The sequence below is a fragment of the Syngnathus typhle genome, linkage group LG16, assembly GCF_033458585.1.
Source record: "Syngnathus typhle isolate RoL2023-S1 ecotype Sweden linkage group LG16, RoL_Styp_1.0, whole genome shotgun sequence".
In the NCBI taxonomy this organism is placed as follows: Eukaryota; Metazoa; Chordata; class Actinopteri; order Syngnathiformes; family Syngnathidae; genus Syngnathus; species Syngnathus typhle.
The window spans coordinates 44,192-56,343 of NC_083753.1; the positions used below are offsets into that span (position 1 = coordinate 44,192).

General features: G+C 40.3%; 2 protein-coding genes across 3 annotated transcripts in view; one reads left to right on the forward strand and one right to left on the reverse strand.

The window, feature by feature from the left end:
• Positions 1-12,152, reverse strand: part of dnajc17 (DnaJ (Hsp40) homolog, subfamily C, member 17) — a 41,457-nt gene that overhangs the window by 9,312 nt on the left and 19,993 nt on the right. Inside the window, exons 11-13 of one of the 2 annotated variants that reach the window (XR_009718372.1) lie at positions 9,371-9,538; positions 9,222-9,266; positions 4,363-4,438 (exon numbers count right to left, since the gene is read on the reverse strand). Coding sequence is in view for 1 of the 2 variants with exons in the window: in XM_061301040.1 (XP_061157024.1) it covers positions 9,413-9,538 (126 nt within the window). In the remaining variant the exon portion in view is untranslated. Of the gene's footprint in view, positions 1-4,362; positions 4,439-9,221; positions 9,267-9,305; positions 9,539-12,152 lie in introns of those variants that run through there. The other variant, XM_061301040.1, reaches the window with a different exon arrangement.
• Positions 4,957-6,908, forward strand: gchfr (GTP cyclohydrolase I feedback regulator). The gene is made up of 3 exons (XM_061301042.1): positions 4,957-5,114; positions 5,585-5,679; positions 6,430-6,908. Exons 1-3 carry the CDS (start codon positions 5,079-5,081, stop codon positions 6,554-6,556), a joined length of 258 nt encoding a protein of 85 aa, XP_061157026.1. The 5' UTR covers positions 4,957-5,078; the 3' UTR covers positions 6,557-6,908.

A 12,152-nucleotide genomic window follows, 5' to 3' on the forward strand; every position in this document is an offset into this window, starting at 1 on the left:
GCGTGTGTCTCTCTTCTCAAGTTTATCACTTGGTAAAATGAAAACAGCATGTTTGTGTGTGTGCGTATAAAGCTATAGACATTCAAACGACTAAGAAATGAAAGTGGATGAAAGAGTTGCTGTGACCTTGCTTGTTTTATTTACAATTTATGTTGGGAAATAATGTGTGGGAGGCTAGCTAGGCTTAGGGCAATATGAGTTGCAAGTGTGTTTAGTACCGTATTTTCCGGACTATAAGGCGCACCTAAAAACCTAAACTTTTTTCAAAAGCCGAAAGTCCGGTGCGCCTTATATATGGACCAAATTCCTAAATTTAAATTGGCCCGAAGCATTGTGTCATGAAATCAATCATGTGGCCCACTAAAGACTATGAATCATGAATCAAAAAGACCTATGGATCATTATTTTGTGATTATAAAATAATTTATTGCGTCTGAAGTTGAAATAAAAAACATCAAATGGGGAATGATTTGGATTAGAAGTCTGACATGATGCATTAATGGTGCGCCTTATAGTCCAGTGCGCCTTATATAAGGACAAAGTTTTAAAATGGGCCATTCATTGAAGGTGCGCCTTATAGTCCGGTGCGTTTTATAGTCCGGAAAATACGGTATATTCTAAGTGCGTTAATGTCTAAATGTTTTTGTATATAGTATATAAATTTGCTTAAATGTGTCACTGTGATTTACAGTCACTGAAGTGAAGGATGTGGGACACCCATCGTAAGAAGGAAAGCTCATAAGACTTGAAATGAATGACATCACGGACAAATAATGGACATTTGTTGCCTGATTATTTTCTTTCCAGTTATGTTTTCAAGGCCAGGGTTATTGAAATGGTCCTATTTCGCAATAGTTGACAATTGCACTGCAATATTAAATACTACTATGCTTTTGGATAATCTGGATAAAACAGTCCATTTAGCAGACAGTCGGGCTCGTCCTTTGAAGCATGCACTGATTTATTCATGGAAGACCATCTCAGGCCTTCAGTTGAGACAATGTAATGTCTGCTGACGCACAAAATTTAACAGTCCGAATAAATCTAAACAACGTCAAGTCAGGTGGAGAGTTCAGTGGTAGATAACAAGTAGCCATCGTGACTGAAAAGAGAAATACATGACATCAAGTGCTCCTGGAATAATGGCAACGCACGCTGGCGTACAAGTGTTTCGAAATGTTTCAGTGTAAACCACCCGGTGCAAAGAGGGAAAGCCGCCTGCTACGCATTAAACAAAGTCAAGCTGTTGCCAAGCTCATTGTCAGGCTTGTTTCTCTAAGAGGAGCCGTTTCTCTTGAAGTGAAGCTGCTGCGATATACTGAGCAGATTACGTATTCCCAACTTGTTCGTAAACAAAAAACACATGCTGCCGCATTATAATAGAATCATGGCGATGACCATGGGCCTGATGGGAATCATGATGTGACTCAGGCTAAGCCGCATGCATCCGTGCTGTCAGTCCTGCAAGAGATTTTGGAGGGGTATTACTGTGAAAACAGAACCAGGTTGGTTCAAAGTGGTGATTTGATCATTTTTAACAAAGAAACATTTGTCAAATTAAATATAGTATTGCCAGCCACGCATGCTTCAATTGTATCAATTCGCTTTATGTACTTGCATGTATTTACTTGCATTGGTTTTGATGGGTTATTTTGATGTCATTCATTTTATTGAAAATATGAAATTGCACATTACCTTACATTTTTTATGCATAAAAAATATATATATAATGAAAAAAAATGTGCTCCTACCAATGGGATTTTGCTACCAATTTAAAGGTTTTCCCTTTCCCTATAAAAAAATCTAGCACAAATAATGATAATTAGTCCTAAAAATGTTTGTTGTGTAGGAAATGCACAATTCAGATATGATGTAAAAAAAAAAAAAAAAAAGGCTGCAGAACATACTGTACCTACAAATAATATTGTAATCGTACATTTTATTTCTTGTTGGTAAGATTCCAGTCGATTCTATTTGTGAGGTCTGAATTGAGACTATGGGACAAAAGCGTGCAAGAGAATATTGTTCCAATTTCCTGACATCATCGCTTGTAATCACTCGGATAAAACATCCCAGAACAAACGACTGGCACCAAATGTTGATATTATCCAGACAAATGTTTACCTGTTGACAGCATTATGTACATGCAGCTATCATGTGCTGCATTGTGTAACCATCTATTATAAAAAGTGGCAGAAAACATAGCGCTAAGGATAGAAAAAAAAAATAAACGGAGCCAAGTGGCGGAAAGGAGAACCAAAGGCTGCTGGATATCATCAACTCACAGACACTTTACGTAAATTGTGGAGTGTAATCTGTAAAACAGCAAAAGAAAGGAGCTTGGTGATCTATCTCTTCGCAGCGGAGCTCCTGCAAAGCTCTTTGCGGGGAAAGGCCCAAATAAAGGAGTCTCAAGAAGAAACACATGTCCACCTAATATAGCGATTAATCACAATTAAGGAGATGTAAACCTATACGGTGCATAACCCTAATACCCCATTTATCAGCGGGCCGACGGGTGTCTTGCATCTCCCGCAGTTTAAATTTGTCTGCTGAATTTTGGTAATATCACTCCGGAATACACCTACGGTTAATCTCACTTTAACGCACACTGAGCGAGCCGTCCCAGTTGGCCTACTGATTAAAGCGATGGCTTTAGCAGGTTGGCTTTTTCACCCACTCGTTCAACAAAATCTGTCTGCCACATTTATCACAACGGGGGGTCAGTGCTGTGTGCGTGTCTACGGGGACGTCTGAATTTGGCATTGCCAGACACTGAGTTTGTTTTATTAAGAATGATTATGCCTACTAAGTGTCACGTGTTTACGATGTACTATATTCGTGGAAAATAATCATACTCGACAGGACACAACTCTTAATTAAGTAGGAAGTATCGGGAAGACATCATTCAACACAGCGCAATTTGGATGAGCATTTTTTTGTTTTCCACAATTCGAACCACAAAACAAAAACAATCTTAATGATCAAACAGGAGGGCGTCTACCCTTTATTTAAGGATTTATTTTTCTGCCGACTATTAAATTATATTGCCTGCATTTGTAAAGCGATATCTGCGTACTGACACTGCATTGTCAAAATAGACTCAATTCCTAACCACCAAAGATTATACAACTGATTGATTGAAAATATGCATCTTAATGACAAAGAAAATAACAGGGATTAATGACATAGAGGAAAGTGAAGAGTGTGAGTACTTTTGCCACTTCTGTGCATCTTTCCCATATTCATCCATCTGCCTCATTAGGTTCACAAATAAAGCCTTTTTCAAGCTGCACTGTCATCAAACCCATTCATCGTGTATCTGCTGAGGGGAGGAGACCATGGAATGAAGTGTTGCTAGGCAGCACGGCGCGGCAAGAGGTTGTCGACAATAAAACCAAACAGGGAGCTTTCAATATCATCACTCACCTACTTGATGAAAATATAATATCAGCCTGTAATAGAATACGAAAGGGGAAAATTGGCCCGCGCTCGGTCATTTCAAGTAATAACACGCCGCCTTATTATAATAACAATTTGACAGTCTTCCAGCCCGATTGAGCCTGAGTGCACAAAGCAAGGTTAAACTATTTCCTTCTAATATAACTTTCTGTTATCTTAATACTTGTCTGACTTTCTTGAAAACAAAATTGTCTTGAGCTTTGTTAGATTACAGACAATTTAGAAATGCAATTGAGCATCCTTTTAAAATCACACCGCACGCTAGCTGAGAAGATTTAAGGGCCTTTTCTCAAACAGGTTCCTGTGGATCCATCAGGGTCATGCTCCTGTGTCATCAGAGGTCTCAAAAGGAGGTGACTAAGGGCGCCAATAACCAGCAGCAGATGAGCTAAAGCAGTACAGGAAGATCTTGGGGGGTAAAAGCAATTTTTATGGGGGTTTTAATTATTGGCTTTTTTCTCTCTCTTTGTTTCAAACTTTTTTTAATGTAAGTGGAATGTTATCCATTAATACCTTAAGTAGTAGAGTAGAAAGTATTGTACTGTACCACACTGTACTGTAGATATTTTGGATGACAATGATCTCAGGAGCCAGTAGGGGGCAATATTCTCAGCTGTTCTCAAAGAGCACCTGTGTACGGCCTCCAGATTGAAAGCTGCTGATATATTCGAGTTGGTTCAAACCATTGTTGTGTGTGAGGCTTTCAACAATAAACAACACAGGAGGAACTGGATCATACTAACCAAAAAGCAAACTAGTGACGGATGAGATCTGGTTTGTTTGGTGAAACACAAATTGTGCCTGAAATAACTTTTATCCCTCAGTACAACACAAGGATCATGTCCAGCTCACATGGGCTTTGAGAACATCACATTTATTATTGATCTTATCAGTACCTACCTCGCTTGTTTGCCTGTGGTCTTTCATTTCCTCCCGTCAGAGATGATCTAGCAGCCTGGATGAAATTGATCCATCTCTGAGGAGGAAATTACATCCACAGAAATAGTAAATGTATGCTGACATCAATATGCACAAACATTCATTCAAATAATGTGAAGGGGAATGAGCAGTCTAATCAAATCCGGTTTATTATTTAGCTACATGATTTTCAAATATGGCACGACGTTGAATATAATATGGTGGTTTAACTATGTTTTGTAGTACTCGGGATGAAATGTATTTATCTAAAATTACATGCTACAAGGTGTTTTTAATATGGTGTAAAATAAAAGACACTTCTCAATATGATCCATTAATCACAACCACTATAATTTACAACATTCTGATTTGTGGTTAGTGTTTTGTTTGGAAATGCATGAATCCACATTAACGCTCTTACAGAGGTTGTCATAAGATAATGCCCTTTTATTTAATAAAGTGTTTGTAAATAGAGCTAGAAAAAGCACTATGAAGGTTTGCTTCAAATGTATGAATCCCAATGGACATAACACGGTCACGCAGAGGTACGCTGTGATTGGTCCACCGTGGTGGGTGTTTCCGCATTCTGCAAATAGCTGTCGGCAGAAGCGCAACTTGCAAGAGGGGGAACTGTCACGTCTGAGGAACCTCCTGGCTGTCTACTCGTGGGAATAGGGCTGCGAAACTACGGGAGAGACATGCCTTACATACTGATCAGCACGCAGATCAGACTGGTGGGTAAAGACAGTGTGTGCTGTTTTTGTCATGTCTCATGTTGTACTTGTGTCATGTGGGTGGAGCTGCACGTCAGTTGTGTTTTTAAATTGGCCTTGCAACATCGGGCATGCTACAAATCAATGTGTGTGGGGGGGGGGTGTCAATGTGCAGAAGCTGCAATTTTTTTTTATGGCATATTAAAATCAGGAGATAGTAGACATCACCATCAGAGCTCCATTATATTACACTTTTTATATACAAAATAAAACATAAAAGACATAAATGTAAAAGATTCATTTAAAATTTCCCTAGATCCCTTTGTTGCCTACATAACTCACACTGCATGGCTTTAAGAATCGGATCACCTATTTATAGCCGGTTTGCTTATTTGAGGATTAGTATCCACACCTGCCAATGAAAACTTGAGTTGTACAACTACGTTGCAACACAACGCACAAAAATCAAGTGTTTCATTGCTGTCTTTCAGGAAAATGGCCCAACCAATGTGGGAGATGAGTATTCTGATCCAGCTGTCATGAATTACTTGGGAGCAAGGAAAACAACCATGCTGGGAAATAATTTGTGAGTAGTGTAATGCGTGGCTCGCCATTTCATGATTTAAAGAAGTTCCCGCAACAGGGAATAGTTTGTAAAAAAATAGATTTGCGGGATGGATCATTCAGCGTGCAGTCAATAAAGTCTAATGACTTGTTCCTGATACTGCTCGCAAATGTTCCGGGTTTTTTTCATACTATTACATGTACAAAGTGGTTTGAAATATAAAGTGGCAATAAATCAAAAAACAGGTTCCGTATTTTCCGCACTATAAGGCGCACCGGATTATAAAGCGCACCTTCAAGGAATGGCCCATTTGAAAACTTTGTCCATATATAAGATAAATACATTTGGCCCGCGGGCCGGACTTTGGACACGCCTGCCGTAGTGGCTCAATATTGGTCCATATATATGGCGCACCTGATTATAAGGCGCACTGTCGGCTTTTGAGAAAATTGGAGGTTTTTAGGTGCGCCCTATAGTGCGGAAAATACGGTACTATATCCGAAAGTACGGGACCACTTATGTAATAAGAAGGGGAAGAGTGCTTCTATGCACATTTTGAGTAAGGCCAGTGAGTGTGATGGGAAACAGGCTAGGCTAGGGAGGTGTTGTCATTGGCAACAAGATCCAAACGCTGCTGGGAAATGAACGAAGGTGTGGAAGGAAGTGAACAAACTGCAGAACAATTAACTAGATTCCAGCCTTCAAACAAAGTTGAGTGAGAACCCACATCTGCAGACAGCACCGGAGATTAACTCTGTTTATCTTATTTAGTTCAGAGTACCATGTGGACGAGCCACCTCGCCTGGTGTTGGACAAGCTGGAGAAGATAGGCTTCCGCATGCTGACAATGACGGGAGTAGGGCAAACGCTTGTGTGGTGCCTTCACAAGGAGCCATAATGACATTTCGACAGGTGGACCGGGAAACATCTTGAAAAAGTTATTTTTTTCCTTCACTGTGGAATTTTCAAAGCTGCCAAGTTATCTATCTGTCCGTCTTCTATAGTGCTTGTCCTCATTTAGGGTTGTGGGTGAGCTTAAGCCAATCTACAAGTTGCCAGCCAATGACAGGCAAACAAATTTAGAAAAGTGAAATATGATTTTTTTCCATTCTGTTTATTTAATCTACTAATGATGACCAAATGTACATTTAGGGAGTGAAATATTGTGCGTGGTTAGTTTGTATTGACAGTAATGTTGCCAAATGATTTGCAGAACTTTCAAATGCTTGTGATTAAATATTTTAATGTCGCTTTATTGTGTCCTTATTGCATGAGTAATCATGTACAGTATGTTCTAATGATAAATAGATCTGATTTATTTAATATTACTATTATATTTGGAATTATATACATACACATACGTGTGTGAACACATTTTTCTTTTCTATTTAATCCTGAGATATGGAATTTTGTCCCTAATGCCTAGCGCTACATTGAGCCGCTAAGAGACGATTTGATACTTATTTTGACAAAGTTTAAAGTGCAACAATTCTATTTGGTGCGCTCACATCTCTTAAATCGCAACTGATTTTTTTGTTCAAATCAGTTTTTTTTACACCCCTAGTGCAGACACTTTTGTACATCTACAGACACGGCAGATATCTTCAGCTGAGGCAGTACGAGGAAGTCAAAGAGAAGGAAGATACACAAAGGTTTTTCTGGTGAAGGCTGACAAAAACGGCAGCACAACAGGGTGATCCTCTTTGCGTGCAAGCCATCGTGTGCTCAGAGCAGGTCTGGCGGTGAATCGGTTTCTTGTAATTGCATTTCCTCTGTTGTCATCCGAACAGATTTTTGTTTGTGTTTGTGGACTTTTTTTCTGTTCTTCCAAAAAAAAAATCCACCACATAAATAAACCCATGTGATGAAGGGCTATTGCAGGAGGAGAAGAGCAGATTTCTTCCACCGCACCACCACGTTCCGCAGCTGGACATTGTGTAACCAAGCCACACGGCAGAGGTGGGAGTGGCAGGGAGAGGTTGGTTGCTGTGAAACCACCATGTGGCTCGTAAATAACGCAATGTCTGCAGAAAAAGCTACCGCATCGGCTGACTTACACCATTAGATCTCAAATAAAGCGGAAAAAATGTCTATTTGAAAAAATATAATTCTTCATTGACACACACGCAATCTAATAACAAAAGCAAAACTTGGATTGACAAATTTGTCCCTGTGATACCGCTTTGACTAATAATATATGATAAAGTGCATTGAGATGAAGATGTTGTCCGGGTTTCCCCTACATTTAGAAAATTCAAAAAATAAAAATCTTTCCCCATTCCTTTAGCATCACATCTGTTTTGTGTGCTAGTTCGGCTGACGATCAAAGAGGAGTCCAAACAAAATACACTGGTCAATATCACATTTTAATCAATGGCTTTGTGTGTCCCTAAACTTGCAGTATTTTGGACACTGATCAGGCTTTGGAGCTATTTAATATTGGGGGTTTTAAATTTGCGAAGTAAAGATTTTACTTTATTCACACTTGCAAAATGCAATTTGTGTTTTTGTTTGTGCAGATTAAAACCAACTGCCACTAAACACTTTATTCTGGAGCATCTTTTTTTGGACATGGACACCGGAAAGTGATTAACACCAGTCATTAGTATTTACTGTAAAATTTAGCCCGAACGCAAGGTTCTAATTGTGACTCATTTGTGGCTAATATATAATTAGTTGGGTCACTGGAGTTTGATGCCCACCTATCAAGTGTAAAATTACACAATCTTTTATCCTTTGCTTATTCCTTTCTTTTCTTTTTAAAAAGGAAATCTGCTTATTTGTACAAATGTGTTTTTGAGCAAGCCCGTTTGTACCACGCCGCTGTTATGTAACAGTTAACTAACATAATAAACACCCTAACATTGTGTTTCACAGTCAATGACTTGGCAGCTAGGCTAGCCGAATTTCCACAGCAAATGAGCTACTTTGAACCGGCAGCCAAAGGACGTTCCTATGAAAGCCAAAGGCTAATCAGAGTTATCAGCATTAGCTTCGATAATAAAATTGTGTTGAAATAATTTACAGCTAAATTGATGTTTCAAATGCCTCAAAATAAAGGAATGTTTTGAATCAGTCAAAGCAATGATGGATGGTCTTGTTGTGTGTTTACACTGTATTACATACGTATAACATTCCAAGGTTAGCTTGAGGGTTGGTTCGTGGGGGAGAAATAACTTCCACATAGTCACGGACTGTGGTTTGGATGGTTATGCATCTCAGCTGCTTTCACTGAGTTACTGGGCAAGTGCATGGGGCATGACGCAGCGGCGGGATTTTGGCTACATTGAAGAGGTGTCTCGCTTTGCCAGATAAATCATACCCATTTAATTACATTAAGGTTTCAACAATGACTAAATTGCAACTACGTTTCACTTTCAGGAGTTTAACAATTCTGCATGAGAATATATTGTTCAATTTTCCTACATCAGGAGGAAAGAAAGGAAGCTTGTGAAATAAAGAAACCATTCAGCCAATTTAAATTGTTGGTTGTGCACGCTAAAATGTTGTGATCAATCATGCACCCATACAATATCTAAGACTTTATGGAGAACATTCCATACCTGCTTTGTGCTATCTGTGAGCCCACATGACTTAACTCTGAATCTCTAGAGGAGAAAAACAGCAAGCCAATTAAAATGACAAACTTTCTGTGGTCATGAAAGATTTATTTGCCTGATTTGACACAAAAGAACACAATGAAAAATGAAACCTTAAAACAGGTGTTGTATTTATTGGCTGCGGTCCTCTGATGCTAGGACATAGCTCCTGCTTCGTCGTCTTCTTTTTGCATTTGCTCAATGAGACGCTGTCGCTCAGCTGCTTGTCTCATCTTCATCATCACCACACTTTCGTAGTCGCGTTCATTGGCCAGAGAGCCCTGGAGAAAGAATACACAGACACACACTGTTAAAAACAAAACTGGTCCATCAGAATGATAACAGCTTAATTGTCACGTGTGATAGGCAATACAATATAAAATGTATTATTTTTCCAAAAACCTTGCATCGAATGAATCTCAAACAAATATTAGACTGGCAGAACCAGTTAGGAAGTTTTATTTTTTCTTCTTCTTCATGGCAACAGCCTCACAGGGCAACCAAGACACAACACTGTCACCGTTCACTGTGTTTGCTTTCACAACCATCCTGCCTACTGTCATCTCCTTAACCATCGCCACGGTGGCAGGCAGGGTGAACATGCCTGAGACAGCAGCCTGGAGAGCAAGTGTGACAGGGTAATTCCATTGCCGGAGGTCATTATGCGGCCTGCATTAGGCCTGGCAGTGGCCTAGCCTCCAAAAACGTATGCTTGATTGCTTTGCGAGACTTGGACTTGCACAATGAGACCGAGAGATTCTCCTTACGCCAGGTTGGAACATAGGCTACATGTTACTTGCTCACACTTGGACACTCACGCACACACAATTTGTGCGATTAAGGATGTCACACGTACCGAGCAGCACAAACAGAGCCCGCAAAGATGGAAGTCAAGTAATTATTGTAAATGTTAGCATAATTGACCATTTCTTTTTAGGGTTTGGAGGCCAAGTGTCTTCAGAGAAAGCCGTTGTTTCGTGTGATCGTAGCCAGAAAGTCTGGCGGGCCAAGGAAGTGTCTCTTTGACGAGACATTGTACTGCAGGAGAGATCAAGTGGGCCTGTGCGTGAAGGTCTGGGGAAGAACTCCAGCGATCCAAAGAGGAGATGTAGGACTACGGCATCTGGAAAGCATCACGGGGGGACTCCAGCATCCATATGCTGAGCGAATGAAGGGAAGTGTTGAGGAAGAGGAGTGGGTCGGTGAGGGGAAGTTCCCCACTACTCCCCTCACGATGCGGCCCCAGGATTGAGGAAAGCTGCTATTATCATTCCAGCAATGTGAGCTCAAGCCCCTTGTCTGACACGTAACGATGAAATATCACGCAAACGCCATTAGATGGGCTAAATACCTCTCGCATCCTCAAATGAAACAGGACGCAAGTACACAAGCAAGCTGTTGGAAATGCGCACCCAAAGTGAACTCCACTCCGCCCTCTAATGGTCACTATCATGGCCTGCATGTCAGAACACATCTACGTAATTTTTCATTACGAGGCTATGTCAGGGAAGTCAGATGTTTTCCAGGCACTGTGTGACACATTTCCTATAAGGCTAAATTATGTTTCCGTGCCCACTGTGCGGACTAACAATGTACATGTTTAGCCGGTGCATCACACTGTTAACTCAACATAGGCATGCATGCGTGCGTCGTTACAATGCCGGGGCCCACAGTGAGTAGGAGACCACAAAACAAAAACAAGGGGGTCTGTGCAAAGTCAAGGGAGGCGGGAACAAGGCCACCGCAGAGGCAGGATGGCAGTAAAACAAACACACACGCACACTGAAACAAGTGGAGGATTAGCACTGTGACATCAGCACATGGCTAGGCCTCAAAACAGCACACATCAGGCTGACCCCAGGCCAGTCATGACATCATGAATACCTCCTGTGTCGTGAGTCAGTAGAGTGTCCAAATAGACACACATAGTCTGATACTGCTTCTCAGACACAGAAGGTGGCAGCTCGTGATGCAGGTGACCACTGGGTTTTTCTATCGCAAGTTGTTTTATCTACAGAACCCCAAAAAAACAAAAAGAACACCAAACAGAGATTTTAAACCCTGATTTTAGCACTTATTAGATTTAATTTTCAATTGCGATACATGAATGCCTGGCTCACAATTTGGGAAACCGAAATGGAGTGACGATGAGTTTGCACTTTATTTTAGATTAAACATTAAATGGTTATTGGATTCTAATCTTGAAGTCACAAAGGTGTTCCAGGTTGTATTTGACAATGGATTACTCATTAAAGCCTTTAGACTCATTTTTTTTGGCGGGCCGGATTGTGGTCATAACTGTCAATCCAAATAAATGTATGAGCACCTCCTATTATATACAGTAAAAGCTACAAAACAAACTGAGAAATAACTCGTCTTCAAATCAGATGAGTAAAAACTGGTCAAATATTTAAAAAAAAAAGATATTATTAAAAGTGAAGACAGTTTGCAATTCTAGTAATGACACACAAATTTGATGCACAATTTGTCTTCGCGGGTCACATAAAATGATGTGGCGGGCCGTATCTGGGCCCCGGGCCTTGAGTTTGACACCTATGCATTAGATGAATAAAATAGTGTTAAGCCAAGCACAAACTTTGTAGCAGTCCTTGCCAAGACAAGAAATGTCAGCCTTGTGTGTGAGGACCAGTTTCTTTGCCTCGAATGCATTCGGGTGAATTTAATTAAAGAACTATTTATCTGGTGGCGTGTTGTTTTGCTAGGACTGTTTGTGCCGCAAAGCTATGGAGGAGATGATTTATGTGGGGTGAACCCTCATCTAAAGATTATTTCTGCACACGCTTGAGAGCAAACGTCCTTCTAAACTAAACCAAAAGGCAAACAGGTAATGCACATGCAAAAAATGATTCAGCTCTTGAAATGGTGGAGGATTAA

Coding starts and splice junctions, on each gene's coding strand:
- gchfr (XM_061301042.1), top strand. CDS start 5,079: ATGCCTTACATACTGATCAGCACGCAGATCAGACTG. Junction 5,115..5,584: donor TCAGCACGCAGATCAGACTG/GTGGGTAAAGAC, acceptor GCTGTCTTTCAG/GAAAATGGCCCAACCAATGT. Junction 5,680..6,429: donor ACCATGCTGGGAAATAATTT/GTGAGTAGTGTA, acceptor TATCTTATTTAG/TTCAGAGTACCATGTGGACG.